At 45.5% G+C, this 27,996-nt stretch overlaps 2 protein-coding genes across 4 annotated transcripts in view; one reads left to right on the top strand and one right to left on the bottom strand.

Annotated features, from left to right (window-relative positions):
* The window catches only part of CRYZ (crystallin zeta), a 50,428-nt gene that overhangs the window by 6,201 nt on the left and 16,231 nt on the right, over nt 1–27,996 (bottom strand). The window contains exon 1 of one of the 3 annotated variants that reach the window (XM_065071887.1): nt 460–902. The exons of 1 other annotated variant lie outside the window; for it this stretch is intronic. In XM_065071887.1, the coding sequence (XP_064927959.1) occupies nt 460–766 (307 nt within the window). In that variant the 5' untranslated portion in view covers nt 767–902. Of the gene's footprint in view, nt 1–69; nt 903–27,996 lie in introns of those variants that run through there. One more of the 3 variants, XM_065071886.1, reaches the window with a different exon arrangement.
* TYW3 (tRNA-yW synthesizing protein 3 homolog) lies at nt 191–6,997 on the top strand. Its single transcript, XM_065071901.1, has 6 exons — nt 191–289; nt 993–1,064; nt 3,481–3,579; nt 4,306–4,377; nt 4,663–4,796; nt 5,597–6,997. Exons 3-6 carry the CDS (start codon nt 3,481–3,483, stop codon nt 5,823–5,825), a joined length of 534 nt encoding a protein of 177 aa, XP_064927973.1. The 5' UTR covers nt 191–289; nt 993–1,064; the 3' UTR covers nt 5,826–6,997.

Here is a 27,996-nt window from a genome sequence, read left to right as displayed (position 1 = left end):
GCCCAGCGCCGCTTACACGGCCGGCTGAGACGGGCCTGGCCTGGCCTGGCCGTCTCCCGGGGGACTCACCGACTGCTCTGGAGGCGGGGCCCGGCGGCGGGGAGACGGGGCGTGCTGGCCGGAGACACCGCCCGCAGCACCGGCGGGAACGCCCTCTGGCCCCGCCCCGACCCGCCCCGGACACGCCCCGCCCCGGACACGCCCCTCTGGTCCGGACACGCCCCGCCAGCCCCGCAGCCGCCGCTGGGAGTCCCGCGCTCCCGCTGGCCCGGAAGGTCCGAAGCAGTGGGTTCGTGTCCGCTCGGCCCGCGGAGCGCAGCCCCGCACACCGGGGGCAGCAGGCACGGGCAGCGCAGCTCCGCCGCCAGCTCCCCCTCCCCGCTCCGCAGCGGCCCGTCCCGTTGCCCGGGGCGGGACCGGGTCCCGGAGCCCGCGGGGAGCCCCCCGCGCACCGCGTACCTCTGCAGCTCCTGCCCCGGACAGCGACCACGGCCGAGCGGCGGCGGTGCGGGGGCAGCGGGGGGCGGGCGGGACAAAGGGCGCCCTGCGCTCCGCCCTCGGCCTTCGCCTGCGGAGGTTTGTCCGCGGCGGCTCCCGTCGGGTTCCTGCGGCCGGCGATGGCGGCGTTCGGGCTGCACAAGGCGCAGCGGCTGGCGCGGCCGGACGGCAGCCGGAGAGGCGGCCTGGACGAGCGAGCCGCCCCCGTGGTGCGGCTGCTGAACGGGCGGGCCCGGTTCTGCACCACCAGCTCCTGCGCGGGCCGCATCGTGCTGGCGCAGGGCAGCGCCGCGGTGAGTGCGGTACAGGGTCCCGCCCGGCCCGGCGGTGTCTGCGGTGTAACGGGGGTCAGCCGGGTCCGAACCGCCGTGCTGTAAATGTGTCTGTGTACTTTCCGAAAACGTGCTTTTCTAACAGCGGCGTGGTTGCCCCTGCAGGACCGGGATCGGTCCGCGCTGTCGCGGTGCCGCTTTAACCGTTTCTCCCGTTCCCAGGACGCCGGGATCCAGAAGCAGAACTGCACGTGGCTCCTGGTGACACACGAGACCTGTGACAAGGGCGACGTGGTAAGAGGACAACGCCGTACGGCTCTTGTACTTGTTCAGTGCAGTGTGCCCCATGCCATAGGAAACACCTCATGGAAAATAAAAAACCCGAAAAGTCTTTATATTCCTGTTACTGAGATGCATTGACACTGTAAATTCAAAATTTCTCTACATGTTCTACTTAATAAATTCTTAAGACCTCCTTTGAAGAGAATGCTTTTGAGCTTAATACCAAGTTCCCTGTATAGTTGCAAATGCAGCTAATATGAAACTTGGATAATTTCTTTCTGTCTAGAGTCACGCAATCACAGTACCTTAGCAAGAAATCAGGAATTTCTATTGCTTCTGCAGCAGAAGAGTGTCTTTCAAATAACAATTTCTGAAAATCTAAGATACAGTGATTCTTATTTTATTTTTCTCAGAGCCCTTTCCTTACAGCTGTCTTGAGATAAAAACACTGTCTTGAGTTTAAAACTGTCTTGAGCGCAGTTTGCCGTGCTAACAGCCTTTTGTTTACACCTGGAACTACTGTAACAGTGAGTCTCTTCTACTGCATTTTTAATTTAGTATCTGAAATTCCCCTGCAATTAAATAAAACAGTAATGGGGGGTGTATGCTTTCAAAACAGTCTGCTCTGTGTGTGCATCTCTCTGCTTTGCCTGTCCCCAATAGCAGTTACAAGGTAAAAATTCTCTCATTCGGTTCATATTTCATTTTACCCTATGCAGACATTCACAGACATGCACCAAAAAAAATCTCCAAACTGTTTGCTTTCATTAGTATGTGTTCTAGCAAAACGTAGCTTGTGGAAATTTCCATCAGCAAGTTTCAGGCTGAGCAGGACACAGTAGGTTGTTACCGATTTATGAGAGGAAATTGTTTGATTTTTCCTATTCCCTTTATAGATAGACTGCATTTTTTTAATGCATGAATTGCAAGTATAAGAAAAATGTCTTTGATTAATTTTTAGACTGTTATACTCTATGATAAAGCTTTGCTAGTGCGGTGTTTAGGAAAGGAGAAGGGAAGTCAGGATGTCGTATGCTGTGTGTTGTGCTTTTCAGCTGTCAGATCATTCCACCTCAATGTGCACATCATCCTCAGCAATACGAACATAGTATATTTGGTTTGTAATTTATTTACAATTCTCCCATGCAAGCGCCAGACCCGCTGCACAGCGCTGCGTTCTGCAACATCCCTCATTCTGCCCCTCATCAGCCCTGGCACAGCTGTGCTTACTTGGGCATGTTCTAAATCTGGCACACAAATTAAAAGCGAAGCCATTCAAAAAGACCCGCTTTCAACTTAAATAAGAACATTTACAGAGGAGATGCTGGATAAATACATCTAAATACTTTTAAGTGTTTAAAAGAGAGACTGTTGCTTCAGCAGTTTCCATTTATGCCATTGTGTCTATAAAAAGCATATGAATTTGATTATTTCCTGAAGATTTGCTTGAATATTTTCATTTTACAGGGAAGACCAGAAGGGCTAGACAAAACAACGAAGTGCAATTTCTCAAGTTAACATAGCAATTGGTTTAGTACTGTGAATTAAGCAAGCAAAGGCAAACAAGGGGGGGCAAATAGTGCTTATGATTAAATAATCATACAATGAAGTAAGTAATATAACTGCTTCGAAGGGACCTTTCTGCATGGAAGAGAGTCATATCAGCCCTTAAGATTTCCTGTATAAAAATAGCCTAGAAAAGCAGATAAGTGGTAACAGCCATACAGAACATTGTCTGTCTGCACTCTGCAAGCACAGGAAGAATTGCTGCTAGCATCTCAGTCTGCTGGCAGGTCTCTGAAGGTCTTTCATGGAATTTTATAATTATGAAGTTACTTTTATTTTTTCTTGTCTTGTGTGTTTATGTCTCTAATTTCAACCTCTGAATTTTTTATCTTTGTAACTCTCATACAGTAGGCTATGCGTTGTTACTTAAACTGGGATTAAAATATGGTTGAGGATGTTAGGCCATGAATTTAATCTGCTGAACCTCAGGAAGTTTTCTGAAGTTGAGGAATGTGCTTCAGAAACTAAATGCCTTTGATTTTAAAGGACAGTTTAGGGGGAAAAAACCTTCTGAGGTTTGTTGTGCTGGCAGCAGAGCAGTCCTGTTCCATGCTGCACGGGCTGTACGGGTGCGTTTGATTGCACAAAGAAATAAACAGAGGAGTGCACTTTTTCAGGTTTGCAAGGAATTTCTATCAAACCACATCAGTTTAGCAAACAGAATCATGGGAATCAACAGAATTTCTATGTATTATGAGCAATGAAAAAATCAAAAGCAGCAGAACAAACCTGATTGCTTGGAACTCATTTGCTGCACTTTTAATGCTTGTTTCACACGCTGACTAGCTATTATTTTATTTTCCCCCTTTTTTTCTTGTGTGCACTAGCAGTATTAATGTAAACATTTTGGTGTGTTTTCCAGATGACAGCACTGGAGAAAGCCACTGGTGACGTTGTGCTCAAGTTTGAACCTTTTGTTCTTCATGTGCAATGTCAAGAGCTGCAAGATGCTCAGCTTCTGGTAAATGTCCATCAGTAACCATGTCACAGTGCTGTTCTATGCCTTGCTGGAACAGTAAAAGTATTGGCTTCTGAGTAAGCTTTAGCACTTGTGAATAGTCCCAAGTGTGCTATATGTTTAATAATCAGGGTAGGAAAAGTAAGCTGATGAAGAAAACAGCTTTCACATTAGCAGAGATTTTGCTTCATGTTTTAGAAAGCGTGATTCCTCAGCTATAGCTGGGTGTTGGAGCTGCAGCAGGCAGACGTTCTGCAGTGTGGCCAGGAGCGCTGGTTTGGTGCCCAGCCCACAGTGAAAGCACCTTCCCCTACTTCACCTCCTGCTTCCAGAGCAGCTCAGAGAGCGACGCGTGGTGCCGTTGTTCCTTCGTTAATGCAGGAGACTTGATGAGCTGCTTTTATAGCACTGCTGGCTATCAAAGTGCTGCCTGGGGGCCAGCTCTGCAGATCAAACACATCATGGCCAGAGGGACATTAATGTCCTGTCTGACCCGATGGGCTGGGATCCGATAACGGAGAGTGACTGTGGTGCTTTGAAAACCAACCACCATTTGTGATACTGTGTGGGTTTGATCATTTTAAAATTGTTATTGCATTAATTTGGGGAGATGGTTTAGAATAAGTTTTTTGCAAGACTGAGATTATAAACTGCATTGCAATCCATCCATAATTATTTCTTGCTGTAAAAGCATGTAAGACCCGTTTAAGACATTTATTTGTTCTGCAGCATTCGGTGGCTGTCAATTCTGGGTTCAGGAACTCTGGTATTACAGTTGGCAAAGGAGGAAAAATCATGATGGTAAGAACTTTTCTGCTTACCTGTAAGGAATGTATCAAGATCATATTGTTACTCTTAACCCCGTTTTTTTTACAAGCCAAATCTGAATTGTGCTATGATCGACAGCTGTCACAGGGCATGCTGTAGCAAAGAAATATCTTTCTGCTTTAGCTGACAGCAAACTAACCAATTGTGTGGATAAGTGTGTGTTTGTTTTTTTCCTGTAATGAATTCCCATATTATTTAAATAACCTTCATAAACCAAAAATCTTTACTGTAGATAAATCATTCTGTGTGTGTTTGCAGGCTGTCCGGAGCACTCATTGCTTAGAAGTTCCATTGTGCCACAAGGGGAAGTTGATGGTCTCTGAAGAATATATTGAATTTCTGATAAATGTAGCTAATCAGAAAATGGAAGAAAACATCAAGAGGATTAACAGGTTTGTTAGATTACACCAATCCTGTTCATGACATCTAAATCCAAAAGTGATAAAGGCATAGGACCTCTCCAAAGTCTAAAATACAAATACAATTTCAATTACTTTTTGAGGTCTGCAGACTAGGAACTATTTAAGCAAAAACCTATAAACAACATGAGTTTGCAGACTGTCTTCGTCACTGAGTAGTTTCTTTTTCTAGTTTTATTATAGCAGCATTTGTTATTCTAACACAGTAACCATTTCAGATGTATTCAGGTTGCAGCACAGACTTTACCTCACCAAATGCTCTGTTTAGTGTCCAAACCTGATGGTTTCTGAGGGTGGTGGGTTTTTACATGCATCTCCAGCTGGGGAGCAGACTGGGCTGAGGAGCCCAAGAGGATCAGAGACACCGACACGTACTGAGACCAGTTTCTTTCCAAAATCTTTCTTGTTTTTAACAGTAATTGCTAGTAGTAGCAGTTCATCTGACCATTAATCCCATATTTTATCAGACATTTAACCTGATACCATTTTATGGTTTCTGTAAGGTTAACAGGGTCTTAATGGCACGTGAGTACATCCCACTAATTGCTTTCTAACGTGAGCATTACAGAGAGAAGTGGCATGGCATCCACAAGGACGCATGCTGGTATTTCTCATTTTTCTTCCAGAAGTGGCTAGAACATCTCAATGTTAGCAACGATTTTCTTCTCTTAACACCTTTGGATTGTATTACAAAAGCAGTAGTTTGTCCGAGTAGTTTTGCAGATCCTGAGCACACCTACAAAAATAATAACTACACAATTGTTTCTTTGTAGGTTCTACGAACGCTTAGAGTCAGCTTTGAACGCTGCCGTCAGTGCAAACAGCTCGTCCTCCCAGGAGACGGGGAAGAATCGCTCCGTGTACGTTCACAGAAGAAAGAGAAAGACCATCCAAGAGCAAGGTGTGTGCACGTCTCCAGAGGATCACAACACAGAATCGGAGCCCCAGGATGGTGCAGAAAGCAGTCTGGATATTTTTGCTGAAATCATGATAGCAGACTAAGTGTTTGAAAGCAAGTTGCAAACGGAATAATAATTGTAATGCTCTTTGTAAGAGATATAGATACTGCTGTAAGTAGTAACACTCTCATGGACCCTTACCAGAAAAAAAAGGTAATTGAACAGAACTGTGAACATGTTTAATGCCACAGAAGCACAGAGAACAAAACTTTAGGATGTTTTGGAATTTTTTTTAACAGCACTGTTGAATTAACAATCTTTTACTCCGTCAGTTACCACAGAAATAACTGGTTTGCTGCAGCCTTTGGCCATGTTCTCCATGGCAGCATTTCACTTCCAAATGCTGGATTTAGGCCCTCTGGTATTTTGCAGACCCAAGAAACTAAAAGCTGGGTTGTTATCCTTGGAGGTTTTTAATCCCTGTAGGAACTCCAGAAAGCAGTGTGCAGCAGTATTGATGGCCCCTTCAAACAACACAAAGCCGCAGAGTCAGCTGAGGAGCAGTGTCTGGTGTGAGGCTGGACAGAGGAGCAGCAGCTCGTCCTGCTCTGTGCATCTCCAACCTGGAGCAGTCAGGATCCCACTGGGCACACAGCTGGTGCCGCTCTGCTGCGCTTTGCTGTGTCAGGCTCCAGCCCCGCTGTGTTGGTGTGTTCTGTGTGTTATTTGTTCGCACCTTTCCACCATCTCGGTTTGGTGTGGGCAGCACCCACATTGCTCCCAGTGCTGGGCAGGTCAGCCCAGCTCTGCAGCAGCATTTGTTCTACCAGGCCAAGGACCACTGGCATGCAATAAAAAATGTACAACTGTGATTGTTTGTGCATTCCTGTGTTGCACCATGGGAAAAGTCACTCCATACTCATGTATTTTTCAGAAAAATGGTGGATTTGTAAGCCTTAGCAACAATGAATTCTGAGGACTTCCCTCTGGGTCTGTGTGATGGTTCACACCACACAAGACCCTGACTGAAGGAAATGGTTTATTTGGAACAGTAACTCCAGTTCACACAGGTCCTTGTTTCCATTACATAAGCCTATATCTTGGGGACATTTTAATTCCACTGTAAAAATTTGACATACTTGGTGGCAGCCAAAGGGGAAAGTAATGGGGGGCTTTAAATAGATTCTGAAAGATGTGTTAGGCTGTGTTTTCAGTAGCAGGTGTGCCAAAAAAAAATAAACCTGAGCCTTTTGTGTTGTTTGTTCATGTTACTGACTTACAGCCTGAACAGTCTGGGATGTTGCTCTCATCCTGTTCCTGGTGGCTTGAAGGATCTCGGCACCTGGTTGTGGCACGAGTGGGAGGCCGGCGTGGGTGTGCCCTCGCGAGGAGGTGGTGGCGGTGCCGGGTGAAGCTGCTGCCCTGGGCTGCCTGCACAACCAGCAGCTCTGCTGTGTCCTTCCTATGGCATGGGGACACAGTGGGGTGAGGGGCCAGGATGGGGTCCCGTGGCTCAGGCAGCCACAGGCGCGGCTGTGGGAGCACCGAGGGTCCCCATGGCGACTGTGGTGACCACAGCTCCTTGGGGACAGGGCTGAGGCTTCTGCCACACACAGTGAGTCACCCTCAGGGGGTGGCCTCAAGCCTTCACAACCAAAGGATTCCTCAGACCCTCGTCTCCAAGGCACAACCACATTTCTGTGAACTGAGATGAAGCCCCAAATCTTCCATCCACAACAGCAACTTCTGCATCAGCATGAAGGGGCAGAGGGATCCCACAGGGACTCAGACACGCTGGCAAAGCCGTTGGTGGCTGTCCCCATCCCTCTCCCTGTCCCACGTCCTGCAGGTCCCTCCTCACTGCCCGTGGGCGGCTCCTGCCTGCAGAGGGACAGTTATTGCTTTTAAAAGACGAACAATCTGAACCATCTTCTGCATTTAGGGCAGTCCTAACAAGTCCTGGCTCTGGTCCATTAGCAGCGATGGTTAATGACCATCAGCAGGTTCCACACAACTCATAGTGCTGTGATCTTGTACCACGGGCAGGAAGATAAAATACAGAGCTGCAAGTGCAGAGATGTGAAGAAACAGATCAGGCTACAACCCCGGCTCACAGTCCATGTTTTTAGACAGAGGAGTCCTGTCCCAGCATTCGGAGAAGGTCAATAACTCCTGAGCACCCACAGCTGCCAGTGTGTCTGTGTGAGGTGGGCAAGGGATCACGGGTACCGCTTTGGCGGATAAACCAGGACCCCGGGGTGCGTTCACAGGCAGAGCTGGGGGCTATGGACAGGGAGGCCCTTTCCTGGTGCTCAATGCAACTACAGCACTTTTTGGGAAGCTCCTTTTTTCTTTCTCTTTTTCTTTCTCTTTTTTTCCTTTTCTTTCTCCTCTTCTTCTTCTTTCTCTTTCTCTTTTCTAATTCAATCCAAAACCTACAATAATGGCTCAAACCTTTACAGTATGTAACAGCATGTACAGGATTTACATTCTTAGTAATACAGTTTGTCAGGGACTGATGTGTGATACGATCCCATGTTCCTCTTAAAAATTATGCTGAATTCAGGAAGACTTTTTGACAGTCTTGACCTAGAGAGGTTATCTTAACTATTGCCAACTTGTTACTTTATACCTGTTAACTCCAATTATTGAAGACTGTCAGGGACCTCGTACAGTTAAAAAAACAAATAAAAAAACCCACCTGAGACCCTACAACAAGAAAAATAAACAGTGGCGTGATTCTCAGTGAAATATTAGGGAAACGTGTTGCTTCAGTGCTTAAAATTTTGGACAGTTTTTACAAGGTTTTTCTGACTTTTTACCCCCGACAAGGTTCCAGAGAGTGATGCTGAGGTTGTTTCTTGGTTCCGCAGCCTCACTGGGACGTGCTTCTCTTCCTCACCGTGCTTCTCCCAGCCTCACCCCAGTTTCACAAGTTCCTTTGAGATGAACTGTGTCAAGCTGTGTTTTATTTCCAGCTCCTGTAACAAATCTTGTTCCACTTTAACTGCACTGTTCGGCTGCAGGCAACAGGAGGCAGCAGCCTTTGGAAAGGTGGTTCTGGGGTTCTGCACAAGAAAAAATTACTGATAAGCAACTACAGTCCTAAAATTGGCAAATCTTTACCATTAGTATGTGTGCTTAGCCACTCAATTAATGAAAGCGTATTTTCAGCCCAATTTTCATATTTGCTTTTGCTACGTTAGCATATCAGAACATTTAAAATTGCAGGTTCATTCACTTTGCAGTCATCTGTTTCTGTGGAGACAGATGTATCCATTCACTCTGATGATCTTTTTCACCCAAAACATTCAGTATCCATACCAGAAAATCACTTTGCAATCCCCAGATCAGAGCCAAATCTCAGCCAGTTGTGCTCAAACCAGCGTCCAGAGGCACTTCAGCCTGGGAGTCACCGCACTGATGCACCAAGACAATTCTTTACATGGAAATCACAAGTGTCACAAGCACAAGTATTTGCTTGAAAAGGCTTCTTCCTCTGAGATGTAGGTACTTGACAAGGACCGCAAAGTCACAGCATCAGCCTGCAGTGGGAATCGCAATTTCACACCAGGTGAAACTCTCAGGACAGGTTGGGTACCGATTCTCAGCCATCACCCCTATTAATGCTTTACTTGAATTTGCCTGAGTGTGCCTTTAACAGCATGTGATTGTATAAAATTTAGTCTCAATTTTTAAAAATAACTTTAAACTATTAAATATCTCACACACTAGAGGTCTTTGATAATTTGTTTACTGAAAATACACAGTTACTTTACAATACCTTATATAATGTGATATTAAGGAGAATGCGTAACTTCTGATCTACCAACAGCTGAAAATAACACTGGTGCAGCACACTGTGCATTTTTAAAAGAAACTTTGAAAGGCAATTTGAGTATTTTTAAAAAATAGATAATCATATGCCTAAGTTTTCCTTGCTGCCTGCTTAATTTCTTTACACCAAGAGAAAGCCTGTAAGAATTATTGTATTAAACCTGACAGCTCTGGTGTGACAACAGCAGGTAACTATTATACCCTGACATCAAGAACAGGGTATCTTCAGCTCTTTTTAAAAAACAGAGAACAATAGCCGAATTCCACAGAGAAATTTACATAAGCTTTTATTCTGCTCTCTGGTGCAGTTTGTCTATGGTAACTAAACAGATATAATACTTCGGTCAATTTGGGGGGGGGGGGAAACACAAACAATCCCCCTTAAAAAAAACCCACAAAACAAAAACAAACAAAAAACCACAAACAAATCTTATTCTGTTTTCATTTTCTTTTTCTGCAAAATGTTTTTCACAAAACCAATAGAATTTTTATAAAAAATAACATAATTCCTTTCCTCAAATAACACTGTAATCAAGTTTTATAGTTACTGTAATTAGATTCTTTGAAGAAGACTCCTAAAAGCCGACAACGTGCCTGTTTACCTGTGCGATCCCCCTGCCCGCTGGCAGCCCGGCCGGCAGCCCCCCCGGGACCGAACCTGCCGGTTGTTGCTGCTCCGCATCCCCACGCTGCAGGGACGGGTGCGGTGCGGCCGGGGCGGCGGAACTGAAATCAGCCTTTCCTGAAGGGTTTTCAGGTGGCGAAAGGGGTCAGAAACAACCTGAGCGGACAGCGAGTGACAGCTTATAAGTGTAAAAGAACGGGATTTTTCATTTCTCTAAATAAGCACCGTTTAAGTACAATTTTACAGCATTTTAACATTATATGGGAAATGCAATAATGTGTACAGTGCAGGTTCACAGATGTTTGTTCTGTTCCTTTAGTCACTCCTACCTTTTCAACACTTTCTGGTGGTTTGTTTCGGGTTTTTTGTTGCAGTACGGGGGCTGCTGGGCCGGCAGGGGCATGGACCGGGAACACGGGCTGGGGGGGTGGAACTTGAGAGCGCGGCTGGCTGCAGAGCCCCCCGAGCAGGGATCTGCAGGACCCCCGGAGACACCCTGCGGGACCCCCACCTGGAGAGACCCTGCGGGACCCCCCGGAGAGATCCTGCGGAATCCCCCGGAGAGACCCTGCGGGACTCCCCCGAAAGAGACCCTGCGGGACCCGCCCGGAGAGACCCTGAGTGACTCCCCCTCAAAGAGACCCTCCGAGAGACCCTGCAGGATTCCCCCTGCCTGTGCCCGCGGAGGCCCCTTCCCTTCCCGTCCCTTCTCCGTCCCTCCCGCTCGCCCCCAGCCCCGTCGCTCCCCCGGGCTGACCCCCCGGCTAAACCCCCTCTGACCCGCAGGGAACGCAGCGACATCAGCGGGCAGGACTGCGGTGTTGGTATATTAGGAATTCCAGCAATAACACATTTGTCCGCAGTACGTGAAATGCGCCGACAGCCTCAGAAAATGTGAAGCGTCGGGCTGACGGTGCTTGTGATTTTGACACTAGAAATGTCCGTAACCCGGTTCTGCAATAAAGAGTTTCATTAGTGATCCTGGAACTTCCAGCTGAGGCTGCCGGCATCTGTAACTCGCTGACATCTGCATAAACCCGCACGTTCTGCATTCGGTGTATCCCACTGAAATCCTCTGGGGTCATTCCCCACGGAGGGGGTTTGATGTCGCCATGTCCCGTCCCCTTCCCGGCCCGGCCCGCGGAGCCACAGACCCGCGAGGACACCGGCCCGTCCGCGGGGCTGGAAACGCTCCCGGTAGGGACGGGGATGATCGGCTACAAAGCAGCTATCGCAGATACAGCGACTATCTCCAATACCGCAGCTATCGCAGATACAGAGACTATCGCCGGTACAGCAGCTATCGCAGACACAGCGATTCCGCAGCCCAGCGCTGCCCGCCCGGCGCTCGGGGCCGCTCTGCGCGACCCGCTCACTCACCCTGGGAAGAGAAAAACGGGTTCTTGAGATTTGCTGCGTTCTGGCGGCAGAAGCCATTGAAACTCGTGAAATACTGAACAGCTGGACTGGAAAAACCTGTTTTCCTTGAAATTACCACGATTTTCCACTGATAGAGATGTAAATGGATCCCATTGCTTTCTAAGAAGTTTTCGCTTTCCATGATCAATTCTATATCAATGTTAAGCCGACAATACTGCTCTTTCATAAACTGCCTCTTTTTTTTTTTTTCATAACATTGCTAACAAAAATCAAGGAACATTTACAAGTGAAACGCGCCCAGAGTTTATGCATGTAATCTACTTTTTTTCCACTATTTTTCATCCTTCAGTAGCATCATTTAGACAGAATTTTCTTCGATTGCACTGAGACTGAACTAGGTTTTGTTTTCTCCCACTGAAAACACACCCACGTCAGAAATATTTCAGAAATAGACAGTGATAAGAAAGTAAAATACAGCAGAATTTTATGTAGCATTCTGTTCAGGATCTATTAATACGTTTTCCCTGCACCATCTTCAGTTCGGAATGACAGACCAGACCCAGGGACCTGCCACTCCTGGAAGATACACACAGGGATGGCAGGGGATCAGAACCTGCCCGAAGTGTGCAATGTTACAAATGACCGTTTTCCCCTCACTCCTATTACCTAGATATGAAATTTAAAATTCAAGAATGTGCTTGCAAATCCACAGCACTCTGGGGCAATATTAAATGAACTCCATTTAATAAAATGCATTCCAAGCTGTTATTTTGATTGAAGCATTATACTTTCTGCCTTGCAATAAGTAGTTCAGATTTCACCGGGTCACAGAAAATTTTTGAATCACTCTCTCTCCAAATAATATTTAAAATACAGACTTAAATAACTGTGTCAACAGATATCTTCCCAACACAAACCAGAGATAAGGCACATAATGCTGCATTAAAGCAGTTGCTGCGTTTATCTCTCAAGTCGGTAAATGAAATGTTGCCATCCTCCAAAACATATCAATCATCTCGTTCATAAAATATATCACGCTCCTGAGGGAAGTGATGGCATCCCGTTTTGTCCTCGGTTCACTAAAATAAGGAGAATTTGATCACAAATGCCTGCTATTATCAAAACACAATCATGGTTTCAACAGGATTAGCTAACCCAGGTGAAGCTGTGCACAGGGCCCCCTCTTTTTTTTTTCTCTCTGCGTCACACTGCATCTGTTTTTAAATGCTTTGTCATTTAGAACAGAGGCACCAGGCAAACCCTGTGCATGGTGCCACTCCCCAGATTCACCGACTAAATGCTCTGATTCAGTGTTTTCTCCCTAGAAAATGCATATGTGAAAATCACAGCAGACTTGCAGAAGATGGTTAAAGAAATATTTACATACATATTGACATATTTACATATGCAGTTCTGCAAGCTTGAAATGGGAAAACAAGTGAAATAAATGCAATTAAGGTCTTGGGGTTCCAGACTGATATAACTTGCATTTCCCATCAAGATAAGTGATCAATTAAGTGATAAATGTTGTCTCTCACCACGCTGCCTACAAGAAGGTAGTACAGGTGGGGTGACACCAGAAAAGTGTCAGCCCCATCAGGCTGTACAGCCCCTGGACTCAGAGGGTGTGCGGTGGCCCCTCTGTGGGGAGCCCCTCTCCATGGGGGACCCCTCTCCATGGGGAGCCCCTCTCCATGGGGAACCGCTGCTCAACCAAGGAAGAGCCCCCGCACCTCCCGTGTGCCTGCGCAGGAGTTTAACCCACCGCATCCCTGCCACCTGAGCACCGCTTTGGGATTTTCTTTCTTATATATGTTCACTGTACATGACTGTCCTTCTGGCACGACAGCAGTGAGAGCCGGGGTGGTGGAAGTGGCAGAGCAGCAGCGGGAAAAAAATACCTGACAAACAGCAACAGCCTCCCAACACCCCTTTAAAATAATAACGATTTACCAAATGGTTGGGAAGTTGTTATAATTCCTTTTCCAAATTATTACTCGCCCTTTAGATTAGAAATGAGGCCAGGGTTAGCAATCAGCCATAAATGGCAGGATTTCTGAAGTAGAAGCACTTGTCTGATTGTGAAGTGGAGGCCATTATTGCCTTGATTGAGTCTCTCTTTTTTTTTTTTTTAAAGCTTGCTTGATTTGTGGCTGAGAGCGCACATTCACTGCTGTACCAGGAGCAATCAGAGCTTTCCCTGGGCTTTTTTGCTCAGCGATTTAGGGTCCACTACTTTGGCACAGCTGCCACCTTTTAGCCTCCATCAAAAGCACAGATATTTCTAAGTGAACTGCATTTGTGTTTGTCTTTTCTCCTCCTGCCCCTTCTCCCCTTCCTCACCCTTTTTCTTTCCTTTTTAAAACATTTTTTCCCTCCTTTGTGAGTGTGTGTGAGTGTGTGTGTGTGTGTGTGTGTGTGTGTGTGTGTGTGTGTGGCTTTTGGGTAGGGGAGAAGGGGTCGGAATGAATATATTGTGTGAACTTTAATTCCAAGTAAGAATCTGAAAGAAGACAGCAGAAGGTGTCTGAGGTGTCATCTGCACTCCAGGCCACATAACAAACCTGCAGTTACATGAGAAATAGGGACAAAGTGACTTGCTCAAATGACTGAAGGCAACCAAAAACACTGACAGATGTCTCGGTGCTGTAGTTTAGAGTTTTGTCTGCCTGAGAACCAGATTCAAGCCAAGAACTTGTATTTATACCCTCTCTCTCCAGAAACTGCTTATTTTGCTGGCACATCCCATCTTACATCTCCTGCCACCTCTGCTCTGGAGGTGTGCAGCACAGCGGGGAGCCTGGGACAGGGACAAGCTCCCCCAGAGCAGGGTGTCCCCAGAGCAGCGGGTTCCTGGAGCAACAGGTCACCGGAGCAGTGGGTCCCAGAGCAGCAGGTCACCAGAGCAGCAGGTCCCCGGGGCAGTGGGTCCCTGGAACTCACTGGGCACTTGAGGCTCAGAAACACACACCTCTAGCTGGGGAAAGCCGCAAACACCTTTAAAGCAAATACATTTATTTATTTAATTGCTACTGCTCTGAAATAGCTGAACTTTGCTTCAGAGTATGTTTGCAGGCAGAAACTCTATGTCAGCTAACCAAATAAAACGTACTTCTGTGGCCCATGGGCGGATCTCTCAAACTAGCAGTTTAACGTTGAAATGCTGCTGAATCCATGACTGCAATGGTGTGACAGGCCCTGGGAGCACAGAAGCCAGATTGTGCTACATAATGTAATGTAACGCTGCATTAGAAAGGTAGTACCTGCTACTGTGTGTAAAAACAGGAAGAGTAAAAACAGCAGAACCAGTATTTCCAAATGCCAGAGACTGCAAATGCAGCAGAACAGATACTTTAGTATAGCTTTGTAACTCACTTTCTGTTTCGCAGTCATTTGTTTCCCAAAGCTGTAATTTTGGAGGGTTGAGTATATCAAGGAGAAAATGAGCTACACAACCAGCTTATGTTTCAGCCCAATTAGCAAGCTGATGTGAATGAGGTAATGGAAGACTCACAAAGAGAAATTACTTTAGAAAAGGGAAGAATCTGTTTCAGCATTACCCAGAAAACAAAACAAAACATGTTAGTCCGACTCAGAAGGAATGCACAGCGGTGCCAAAATGCAATGACAGAAATTATTTGCTTTCTTAAGCCTGTATTTACAGCACATTCTTGTAGATCACCAACATGCATCTTCCCCAGAATGCTGTGTCAGGACAGTGGCTGAGAGAGTTGCTGTAATGTGGTGAAATATTCCCCAAGGGAGTGTGTGTCACACCAGTGAGCACCTCGGCACGGGTGGGCAGTGTGGTTTACCCTCGGCATGGGTGAGCAGTGTGGTTTACCCTTGGCATGGGTGGGCAGCATGGTTTACCTTTGGCACAGGTGAGCAGTGTGTTTTCACCTTGGCACGGGTGGATGAGGAGGCCAAAGCCGTGCCTTCAACCCTGGAACAAATGGCAGAACAGGCTCAGAGAACGACCACCAGGCACACCATTGACAAGTGGTGAAGAAAGGTGCATTTCTGACCAGTGCATTACGTGTGATTAACAAATCACACTCAAACCCCAAGTACGGAGTCAGAAAAACTGTGCTGCATTGTATTTATGTTTTTAATTAGCACAGAGTGCAGAGTGAGCAACACACAACTGTGATGTGAAAATACCAAGATAGGAGAAAGTCAGCAGAGAGCCTTTGGCTTTAATTTATCCTTCATTTTTACTAGATATCACTGACATAACTCTCCAGGTGAGAAGTGGCTTATTCCCAGTTGATCCCAATGCTAAGCGCAAAACTCACCCATCCAGTTCCCTTGTACTGGCACAAATGTGCCCAGTTGCAGTTGCCCATCAGGAGCATTTGCATAATTGATTACAGACATTCTGAAGTGTGCTTGTTTCCAGGGAGGATGCAAGAGCCCTGGGAGGGGTGAGGAGTTTGATGGGTTTGTGCTGTTGGGTGGGCAGAGCAGCTCCTGGAGAGCCAGAGCATCGAGCTGCTGCCATCCCAGCTACAGGCCACGGCTCAGAAACCAACAGCGAGCTCTGCCCATTTATTACGAACTTCATGAATTGTGCTAATGCATTGATTACAATCAGGCCAACAGAACTGAAGAATAAAAAAGATGCAAAATGATGTGTCCCTTCTCCTGTCCCCAGCCGCTCCAGGATCAGCCTCCCAAGGTTTGACCACATACGTACATTATTTCTCCCTTCACATCTCAGCTCCTCGGCTGATCTGGCTCAGCATTTCAGCTCTTTGACTGCAGAGTGAGTCTCTGGTGGAATAAGCTGTTTTATTTGCAAATAAACCTTGAAGTCCTTAATAAATTATTTTGACCATCCTAAGCAAGTACATTGACGACCCTGTAAAAGGCCGCACGCCACAGAAAACTTAGTTCAGGATGGCTTAGACCTTTACAAAGCTACTTCAGTGAGTTTCTCTTTCATCTTGCCTGAGGCAAGATCAGATCTGAGGAGTCAGATTAAAAAAAATAGACAAACATTTTAAAGACTTAATCATGTATAGTATCTTAGGGGCCCCCTGGAGAGAAACCGAGAGAAGTTCTGGTTTCTCCTCTTCCACAAAATGCAGCTCTCACTGATCTGGCTCTTCCCATGATGTGAAGGTCAGCAAGGGGATGAGCTCATGCTGGGCAAGGTCTGTTTCCCTGGCGTGCACTGGGGATCAGCACTGGGCTGTGCTTCCCCTGCAGACCCGGCCAAGAGCAGCTCCAGAGCAATGCGAGATATGGGGGTACAAGGGAGAGATGGCTCTGGTGGGTTTGTGGCTCCGTCTGAGCAAAGTCTACACGGAGCTGCTGGGGACAGTGCAAAAATGAGCCCTGGAGAAGTGCTGGAGGGCAGAGAGTGTAGGCAGTCGTGCTCACAGCCATCCCTGCCCTTGCCAGCACCGACACCTTCCCGCACCGTGAACCCACCCATTTGACAAGGACCTTCCAGTAACTGAAAAATGTTACACTTTGTACAATCGCTTGGTTAACATCTCAGCTCAAATGAAAGCTTGTGAAACAAAAAAGTTATTTATCTGGCACAAGTATCTATTATTTTTTTAGTTAATTTTTTCAAACCTTGTATTTCAGGAGAGGTTTTGTTAAGAACTAACAGGTCAGCTAGTTGCCATCACCCAGCATCCCAGAGTTTTATCCAGGTGCATTTTGTCAGCTCTGAGAAGCATTTGCCGGTGTGGTGACACACAAGGTCTAAACCTTTCATACGCAAGCTGTTTGCCTGAAGGGTGTTGCCTTGCAAGGACTACAGCAGGGCAAGGAAATGATCCATTTTGTACATGTGTGGCCATTTTCCTTGGCTATGCAGAGCTCTCCCGGTCACCACATGGTCTGTGGCACCGCAGAGGAAGCCGTGTTTTATTCCCCACACTGAACACACCTGACGGCCGCTGCTCAGAGCTGTCACTCACCATCACCGGCTCAGAGATGTCACTCTCCATCACCAGCGACATGTCCTGCACGGAGCGTGCAGGGTGGCAGCGTGTCACCGGTCCCTGGCAGCACCGATAACCATCTCTGCACAACCTGACGTCTGGAAATTGATTGCATAAGTGGCAGTGGTGGTCCTTTCAAGTATGCTCCTTTTGTTTCAGCTTTACAGTAAAATTACCAGCAGCAGTTTACAATTAAGGGAAATAATAATAAGTGCATATGCTTTCATCTGCACATACAATTACAATAAACTGCATGCTTTAATAGGATTGTGAAAAATCTGTGTTTGACCCATACAAAAAAGTAAACATTCTTGTTCTGGATACTATATCATTATCACAACAAAGGGAAACTCCTGAAATCTGATGATTTAAACATCTGGAGAATGTTAATCACTTCAAAATGACGGATGTTTTTTATTTTAGCTTTTGACAGACACACTCCTTTCATAGATAGATGATTATTTACATAAATTACATCACCAATGCAAAAAAAAATCCAAAATAACTTCAAAGGATAAAGAGCTTAATTAAAAGGAGACTTTTGTATTTCTTTTTCTTGTAGAACATAGAATAAATAGAAGAATTTGCAAAGGGAAAGGGTAACTCCATCATTTTAGACAAGACACATACATGGGCTGTGGAAGTGCACTCCAAACAGAGCTGGGTGCAGGAGCAGGGACGCAGCAGAGACACAGCGAGCAGGGTTTGTCAGACACACACGGAGCCAAGGGGTAGCTCACCTTTTCAAGCACATCTGCAAAATGCACAAGTCTGGGTGCCACTGTGATCAGTGCCAGCAGCCCTGGTTGTTCTATTACAACATAAAGTCACTAACTTCAGCAGAACCACTCCCCATCAACTCATATTTATATGTTGTTATACATATATGTAAAACAAATAATACATTATCTATTTAACTTATATACCTGTTCTATATAACATAATGTGTTCTATATAACATACATACAGATACATATGGAACAGCACCAGGTTCCCCAAGGCAGGACTACAGGCTCTGCGTCAGGGCCTGTCCCCAGTGTCACACATCAGGATCGAGCCGCTGTGCAATCACAAGCACAGACTCGGATGCCAGGTTTTGGCTCCCAGCTATTTGTAAGACACTAATTTCCAAGAAGGTTGCAGGAAGGAGTGGGAGGGAAGGCACAGGAACAATTCCACCATGTCACACCTCAGAGAGACATGACCACGGCAGACACAGCCAGGTTCAACACCAGGAGCCTGGGACCACCGAACGTGCCAATGCCACGCCGGGCTGGTCTAGTTCATTGTCACCACACCAGTTAAACTCGTCAGGCTCAAGAACAGCCCAAATTGGACAAACAACAGCACAAACCCATGCGGGGGGGCTGTGCCCCCAGTGCTGCCTGCCAGACCCGCTGCAATTCAACCCAATTCAACCCATCCGCCGCAATTTCCTCCTACAGTCCGAGCTGAGCTGCATGCTGACCTTAGACAATTTGTCTTCTTTCTGGCAGAAATGTCACCCAAAAGGAAGCTATTAAGTCAAGAAGGTAATTCTGCAAGAGCAGCCCACTGCATAAACAGAACTTGACCTAGGGTAATTTATTGCTAGTCCGGCACAAAGGATTTTAAGAGATATGATCAATACATTCCAGGATCTAAATACATCGATGAAGGTGAGAATGTAAGAATTTTAGGCAATATTTGTGAGAAGTTGTCTTTAATATTGGAAACTGAAGAGTAAAACACAGCCTGTAAAATCTGAAGAGATTTTTTGTCTGCATTTTACAAGATAAACACCTACAGATAGTAGAGTTTGGTCTAAAGTTTTGTTGACCAACTGTCTGTCCTTAATTCTCCCACGAATATGTTAAACTACGCTGATGGCCCCAACACTTAGCACCACTACAAAGGTAGACCATTTATGCCTTAATTCTTTATCGACTTTAGAGCCTGCTAAAAGCTGGAAATTATTTTTAAAAGGAGACAAAACAGTGAAAAAAAATGAATTACTGCTTTACAGTGTTGAAATGAATTTGGAGTGCTGGGGGAGGCCTGTCTTCCTTATTAATACTGTAGTGATATTTTCCTTAGCTCAAACCAAAGTAATTTCCCCACCCAAGACACACATTCATGAAGACAAACACCAGCTTTTCTTGCAGGGAGCGCAGTGGGTGCACACACTGAAACCCAGCGATGGACAAGCCGAGTCCCTGCCCAGGGCAGGAAGGGACATCCCCAGGGACAGTGGGGGTTCCCTCCTGACCACCCGTCCCCCGCTGTCCTGCCTGCAGGCCCTGCCAGCACGTCACGTCACATCACGTCACATCACATCCATCTGACACTTCTCTGTGTCGATGCTGGGAGTTCAGAGGTGTGAAGGCAGGAAAATCCCCAATGAGTTCTGCAAAGAAACCACTGGCACAGCCTCAGAAGGAGGTTATGATTTGTAAGCAGAGGACAGTTCAAGCGTGGCTTTGGATACATGAGCAATGTCACCATTTCATGTAGAGGGATAATGTCCCTATTAAACCCCTCTCCCTGTGTGCAAAGTGTATGAAATAGTTAATTGTGTTTATCTTTGAGAAAGCACATGACTTCCCAAGCTATAAAGAACAGTTCCCTTTCTTGCCTGGTATTTATGTTTACTTTAAATAACACACTTTCTAGAAGCACCAGCATTTGAAGTTCAAGGAACTTCGCAATATCAAATGTTTCCATAACAGCTGCACCTGGATCTACATGAGCTCATTGTATACACCTACACCCGCGTTCAAAAGATCTTCCCCTTCTGTTTGTTTTCACCAGTGAAACATGAATATGTGTGTCTGACAAACTCAGAATCTGCTTTTTGTTCTTGCTCTTGTCACCCAGAAGGGATTTTATAACATACCGTAGGGTCCTCAAAATCCACTTGGAAGTGACTCATATTAACCAGAGTGACAAGACAGCTTGGTTTACACACTTTTGACTACCACATTGGTTTTGGGTCTCCCACTGTCAGCTGGAAAGATTTCTTCAGATTTTGTGCCAGAGAAGTGAGTCTGAGTCTTGGCATTATTTGTACATTCTTCCCTCCTTCCCCACTTTCCACTTGAAATTGCAAGTTCTTTTCACAAGGGGTTCACTCTGTCTGCTGAAGCCAAAAAAACCCAGTTTCCTGTCCAAACTTTATTCCTGACACAGTGCAACAAGCATTTGGTCGTTAATGGTCTATTTCTGGAAGAATGACTCACATCACTACAGTCTGGCAAAGGGCAAACTTCATTTAATAAACAACATATCGCTGATACGTTTTACTGGACCTGACCCGAGGTAACAACAAGCTAGGTACCGCAAACTCTAACTTCTGGCCACTTCCCCAGGGGAAAAACAAAGGAAGAACCAAAACAAAACCCAATGCATCTTTGCTTCATGGGTCTGGCTGCAGGACAACTTCTACATGTGCACTGGGCAGCACCAGTAGCAGGAACAGAGCCCAGCACTGCCCAATGCCCATCGGTGCCAAGAGCTGGTTCCACACCCCACTTTGTCCCTGCAGTGACACCGGTGCCTCTTTGGACTGAGGGACATGGAGTTGAAGGGAGCACAGAGGTGATGTCCTTGTGCTGTTTTCAACCTATTTCTGAAGTTTTTTCTGTGATCCAGCTACAGTTTTTGAGCTGCTCTTCATTAAAAGCATTCCTTCAAACTGTCAGACCTGCCAGATCAGCTAGTGTCCTCTGCTTTTTCTCCATTGACCGTATTCTACGTATTAAGAAAGGCAGAGTTCACAGAGCTGGAACTGCACAGCAGCAGAAAGTTCCCTTAGGGAGAAGAGCCACAAAGTGTTTGAGAAGAAATCAGGAACAGAGTTTAGTCCCATATTTTGTACCACTGGATGTATCGGTCTTATCTAGTGTCAATAAATAATATGTGGAAAAAAATCTAGTGTATTTTCCTTTAATACAATAGCTTTACTTTGACATTACACATAGTGGACCTTGTCTTCAAATACCCTAACTCTTCTGGAAGCATCCACAATCTCTGTTGAAAAACAGGTCTCCAAATAGCTGGCAAAGTGTCAAGCTGGAGAATAGGCAAAAGCCATGAGCTCTTTGAGGAACAGTCTGTCACCACATATTTCAGTGTGGAGTTAAACAAACTTCTAACATAACACGCAGTGGCACGTAATGCCAGCTGGATTTAACTCGAGCTTAAAAAGAATAGCTAGCAACTCTAAATCAGGGGGGGAAAGTGATTGAAGAAGAAGGTTCAGGATATCAGGTGAACATGAGTCCCTGATCACAATAAACTGACCAATCCACAGGGAGTTAAAACATAAGCAAAAACAGATATTTGCTTTTGAGATTGAGAGATCCATTCTCTCACCTTTGGTTTCAGCTTTTCCAGTTAATATTGGACTGAAAAAGTAACTGTTCACCCGCCTGCATCCTTCCAAAAGAGCGTGCAGAGAGTAAGGCTGAAAATACCTTGTAATGGTTGCAGGTTTTCCTGATGAGCAGCCCTTCATGGTGCTCACTAAAGCAATCTCATAAACACATTACCTGAGTGCCCGAGCAGTCACTGCCTGTGCAGGTCTGAGAAAGTAACATGGGAGAGGAACATGTGTGCCCTGGCCAACCTTGTAACATCGATCATGTTAATTACAGGTGTCTACAATTGCTTGTCATATTCTTGTTAATTTGGCTTCCTATGGACACAGGAATTACTGGTGTAAATAAAATCCAGTTGCTGAAATTCCATTATTACAGAATCACAGAATCACAGAATCGACTGGGTTGGAAAAGACTTCAGAGATCATCAAGTCCAACCCTTGTTCCAACTCCAGTCCATTTACTAGATCATGGCACTAAGTGCCATGTCCAATATCAGTTTAAAAACCTCCAGGGACAGTGAGTCCAGCACTTTCCTGGGCAGCCATTCCAATCGCTGACCACTCTCTCTGTAAAGAATTTCTTTCTAATATCCAACCTAAATTTCCCCTGGCAGAGTTTAAGCCCATGCCCCTTTGTCCTATTGCTGACTGCCTGGGAGAGGAGACCAACCCCCACCTGGCTAGAACTTCCCTTCAGGTAGTTCTAGAGAGTGATGAGGTCACCTCTAAGCCTCCTCTTCTCCAGACTAAACAACTCCAGCTCCCTCAGCCTCTCCCCATAGGTCTTATGTTCAAGTCCTTTGAGGATCTTGTGTATCTTTGAGGATTTTGAATATTGCTACAAAAACGTGCTGACATGCACAGGTCTCCTAAAATATTTTGGTTTATCATCATCCAATGTAATATAAAAACTTGCAATAGTGGCGGATAGCTTGTTGCAACTTTGCAGTCTTACAGAAAAGCACAGATATGACCAAAAACTCATCTGTTAAAGCCGTGATTGGCATGAAGGCTGCACAGACACTGCACTATTTGCAGAGCCATTCTGGATAAGTCACCTCAGCTGTTCTCTCTTCACAGGCAGCTGACGGACTGAACCCCGGTACCACCGGGCAGAGCTCTGTCAGGAGCAGGGACCTGGTGTGAGGGACGGGGAGCACGAAGCATCGCGTGGCCCATGCTGCTCCCGCACACCCGTCACCCCGCGGAGCCTCACCAGGAGCTTTGTGTCATTGGGAGCCACGCAACTTCATTGTTTCCTTTGAGTTGCTAATGCTGATCACAAACATTTCTAGGGCCACATTTCCCATTGCAGTATGTTGACATAGTTGTGATAAAATCATTGTGATTATACCAGCATACCACAGGGAATCTGGCCCGATTCTTTAATCGCACAGCACTCACAGCATATAGCAATGAACACTCATTGAATAATTTTGGATTTACTATTCCAGATCACTCCCCTTGAATCCGTGATTTACTGTTGTGTCACCTTTCTTTTTCCACTTTCCGTAATTTTCAAGGGCCTGCAACATATAATTGTGGGGTTGTCCAGCCTCTTTGCAGAGGCAAATAAAAAACATTTTTCATGCAGAGTTGTTTAGGAATAGGATGTATAGCTACTCCATATCAAGAGTGTTCAGAGAGTTATATAAATGGCTTGCACTATTTTGAAGCTGGAACCAATAAAAAATTCAGGGTGGAAATTTCAGACAGTCTAAAGTGCCAGATGTTCTTATATATCTTTATAAATCTCCCAGCTAAGGTTATCACTCACTGAAGTTAATCTAAACAGCAGAGATTCTTCAAGTAAGTATGTCAATAGCAGCCTCATTTCAGCCTGGTTCCTCTAAACATCTTCCCTCATCCTTCACTCTGGTTTTAATGTAATTAGGGTGTTATACAGCACAGGCACCGAGAGATCCCATGATTCCCATGCCATCTGATTGTTCATTGCCATTGAATTTAACAATTCTGGAAAAGAAGATGGAGTTTTTCAGCCCTGTGACTCTGGAATTATCATCTGTCATTGACTGATGGGGATCCAGGTCTGCTGATCTTCAGGGTACACAGTAAAACCTATTTCCTCAGCCATTCTCCAAAAAGAAGTGTTTGTACTGAGTGAACGTTCTGTCTTCAAAAATGTCTAACGTGTGGTTTCCATGGTCAGAAAGTAGTAAGGTGGAAACTCAAAAAAAAAATCAATAAGTAAACAATAAAGACAAATCAATCGAAGTGGCACATGGAGATATAAAACCTGTCTCCAAAACAGACCTAAAAAAGGCAAAGCACCTTGCTGTGTGCTGAACATGCTGGCAAGTTCTACCACCAAATGGCAAAGGTGTCTCTGCTCTGAACCCCAAATTCTCAACATTGACAGAAATAAATGGTTGAAGAGAAAGATAAACAGCTTGATGATTATCATTGTTTGTCTTCACTATCTGCAGCCTATGTCATTTGATTTTAATTAATAACCAAAGCAGTTGTGTGAGCATCCCCAGGTCACACAGTTATGTCCACAGTAGCTTCAGGAATGGGCTCTAAGGAAACATGGAAAGGACTTGCAGATCAATTTTCAAGAATGGCAGCACAGAGAGATGAGTTTCCTTTTGAGCAGGGGGAGTAATTTGGGTTCTGGTAGACACAGCTCGTTCCACAGCAGTAAAGCAGCTGAGGCTGCTGATGTTGTAATTCAGACTTCCGAGTCCCAGCGCACACTGAGAATGTTGGTAGTAGTTTCAAACAAAGGAGTGTGATACTATTAACCTTGGGTAGAAATTACGTCAAGGAAATCAGTGGTGCTGGCAGCAGCACAACACTGTGACTCTGGCAATGTAAGTATTGCACATAAAACCGGAGAATGGAGAAGCAGGGGTTGGATGGGATGTCCCTGTCCCTGGGCTGTGGACTTTGTGCCATGGCCCCAGCCCAAGCACAGCCTCTGGTCACTCTGTACCATGGCAGAAAAGCACTTTGGGGAGGTTAATTAAACACCTTATAAAACTCTGACTTTCCTTTTTATTTAAAGTGAATCAGACTGCCATCATGCCCCGGGGATCAGTGTAGTCTCACTCCAGGGAGGAGACTTCAGAACTGAAGCCAGGAACAGACTGGTAGAACTGTATAGCGGGTTTTTACCTTTCCAATGTTACACGTGCATGTGTTTCTCCTCCAGAAACGAGCTGCAGTTTCTCCCTTCAAACAGTAACCACTGTAAAGTAACATGCAGTCAAGTAACATCATGTACAGCCAAGTTCCAAGGCCATTTTTCTGGAGTGACAAGCCCTCCTTCCTCCCCCTTCCCCTCCTCAGAGCAGGACACACAGCCTGGGGTCTGCACCACAACATTCCTCGGGCTCAGCTCATTCTCTGGGCGAATTCAGGGTAGATGGTAGTTACCAGCAGGATATCAAGGTTTAGTTATTTGACTGAGAAGGTACAACTGGAGCAAGCAAAATTAAGCTGTAAAAAGAGTTTCCTAGGTATATAAATAATCGTAAGTGCTTACACACAATTAGATTATGGCATGTATGGCAGACAATAGTACATTGCATTGTCTCATTCTTACTATAGGGAACACTGTGACCTTTAGGGATTTTAATAAATCAGCTCCTGATGACAATATAAGTAAATCAGAGTAAAACAGGTTTGTGATTATAGCTGAGGCCCAGCACTTCGGAGATTTGGTTTCTGTCTTTTGCTTTCCTGTAGATTCTCTGTGCAGTTTTAAACCTTTAAATACACTAAAAAATTGTGCACTCTTACAAATGAATAGAAGAGAAACATACAGTGAAAGAAATGTAATCAAATCCCAGGATTACAACAGTCACAGAGATGGAAACAATGCTACACCCAGCATAAGTGAGCCAGCTGCAGCCAGTATTGCTACAGTGACTGCCCAGTTCCTCTGGAAGTTTGCATCCAGTTTGTGTCTTACACACCCCGTGCTCCATGCTCTGCAACAGCTAAATGCAAACTCAGCCACGTGTTCCTACTTTTATTACAAACCCAGCCCTTTCAGCCCATTCCTGGGTGACTTAATCATGCTGGGAGACTGAGCAAAGATGACAGATGCATGTGAGCATGAGAAATGCACAGTTGTTAATGTGAACCTTTCCTCTGTGCTGAGCGACTCTGAACTGCTGCTCTGAGCAGTAGACGCAAAACACCCAAGGGACCCAGGGAAGGCCTGATTATGGTTCCAGGACTTATCTATTACATTGCATTGCCATAAAAGCTGCACAACTCACTGGATTTGGCATATTTTTACTTATAAAACCCCTGAGAGGTAAGGTTGTGCACCATTTTGCAGAACATGAAGTGAGGCACAGCGAGTGGCTGAACAATTTCCCCAAGGGCACACGTTAAGTCACACCACAGCAGGAGACCCAACTTGGATGTCCAGAGTCTTTGGCTTGTTGGCCAAACATGAGTCCATTCTTCACACCTAATCTGTGCCCAAAGGCACATGCAGTCTGGCAAGAAACAACAGCAAAGTAGAAGCACAGAAACATTTAAAGCTGCACTCCAGCTGTGGCCACCAGCGGCCCAGCTCAGATGCTGTGGTGGTGTCACATCTGATGAACAGAGCTCCTGCTGAAGGACTCGGCAGGGAAAGCAAAGGGTGGTCTTGACCTCTTTCACAATATTTCATCAAACATCCATCACCACCTGCACCACAGCACTCAGTGAGAGCCAAGATGTCCCAGCAGGGTGACACAGAGTGTCCCGGGCCCTTGTCTTGGAATGGCAGAGACGGCTACATTTCACACTCAGACCAGAGCCCCTGGGCTCACAGGTACTTCAGCTCTGCACCATGCCCAAGCTTTGCTTTACCAATGATGACTACACAATAAAACTTTGTAACTGCAACTTCGTGTCCACAAAATAAATCAATTCTAACTGCACGGTCTTAGTATGTGAGCATTCTGGCAACCAATTGAAAACAGGTTCCTACTCACAGCTTCACGGCAGTGAAAACCATGACAAACTGAGGAAGATATGTTCACAAAGTAAAATCCCACACCAATGCTCATATGGAAATGATTTTTTCAAAACACTGTGTTATTGCAAACCCAGCCCAATAAACAGCAAGGTCACGATAGCGCTGTTCATCGTGGCATCTCCTGTAAAAATTCAATTTATTCAGCATTTTTGACTGCCGGGCCCCCATTTGCTTTTCAGTATTAAAAGCTGATGTTAGCAGCTGAATGAGTCATCCTCATTCAGAACTAATTACTTCTGTTGGTTCTAAAACCCAAGAATTAGGTTATATACTCCTGAGTGCTGCAACCTTACCTGTAGGATAGTTGCCTAATACCAACACAGAACATCGTATACTTGCTACTTATGATAACAAAAAATAACAACTTTATTAGTTACTAATGCTGTGAGATATTTTAACTGCGTGTTTGTTTCTCAACACAAACATAAAAGCTTCTCTTTGCTACAAAGAAAATATTGGAATCAGCAGTGGGGAAGAAAATAAGTTGAGATTGTGTTGTTACTCACAGCAATGCACACACACCATTACAAAATGCACATTAAAAAGGAGCTATTCACACTTGAACCCCACAAAGATCAATTGCAAGACTCAGAACATCTCTTGCACCTTCCCTATTGAGAGCGAGGGATACTGTAGAACCCCTAAATGCCTTTTGGAAGATGAGGGGTGACGCTGTCGCTCCAGACCCTTTGGAGACGGCATCGTATCTCCAGGAGAGGAACGCGGCCGGGTCAGTGATGCTGTCCCGGGGGCACAGGCTTTAAAGCAAACTTGGCTGCTTGTTTAAAAGTTCTCTGCAAACAACACTGATAAAAGATTCCTTTTGTGAGTGTAAATCGTATTACAGAGGGACAAGAGTTAAATAAAGAAATCTAAGACTTAAGTAAAGCTTTGCTTAGATAATGCTTTGCTGAAGTGGCTTTCTGGATTACGATCTTCCATCAAAATCAACACCCTAAATAAAATATTGTTGTTACTGGAACAAACTTCCCTGGGAAGGAGTCATGGCCCCACGCTTGTCAGTGCTTAAGTCTTTGGACAATTCTCTTAGATACATGGTTGGACTTTTAGGCTGCCCTGTGCAGAGTCAGGGGTTGGACTCGA

This window comes from Columba livia, chromosome 8 (assembly GCF_036013475.1).
Source record: "Columba livia isolate bColLiv1 breed racing homer chromosome 8, bColLiv1.pat.W.v2, whole genome shotgun sequence".
NCBI classification, from domain to species: domain Eukaryota; kingdom Metazoa; phylum Chordata; class Aves; order Columbiformes; family Columbidae; genus Columba; species Columba livia.
This window is presented reverse-complemented; position numbering and strand designations above follow the sequence as displayed.

Coding starts and splice junctions, on each gene's coding strand:
- TYW3 (XM_065071901.1), top strand. CDS start 3,481: ATGACAGCACTGGAGAAAGCCACTGGTGACGTTGTGCTCAAGTTTGAA. Junction 3,580..4,305: donor TGCAAGATGCTCAGCTTCTG/GTAAATGTCCAT, acceptor TTTGTTCTGCAG/CATTCGGTGGCTGTCAATTC. Junction 4,378..4,662: donor AAGGAGGAAAAATCATGATG/GTAAGAACTTTT, acceptor GTGTGTTTGCAG/GCTGTCCGGAGCACTCATTG.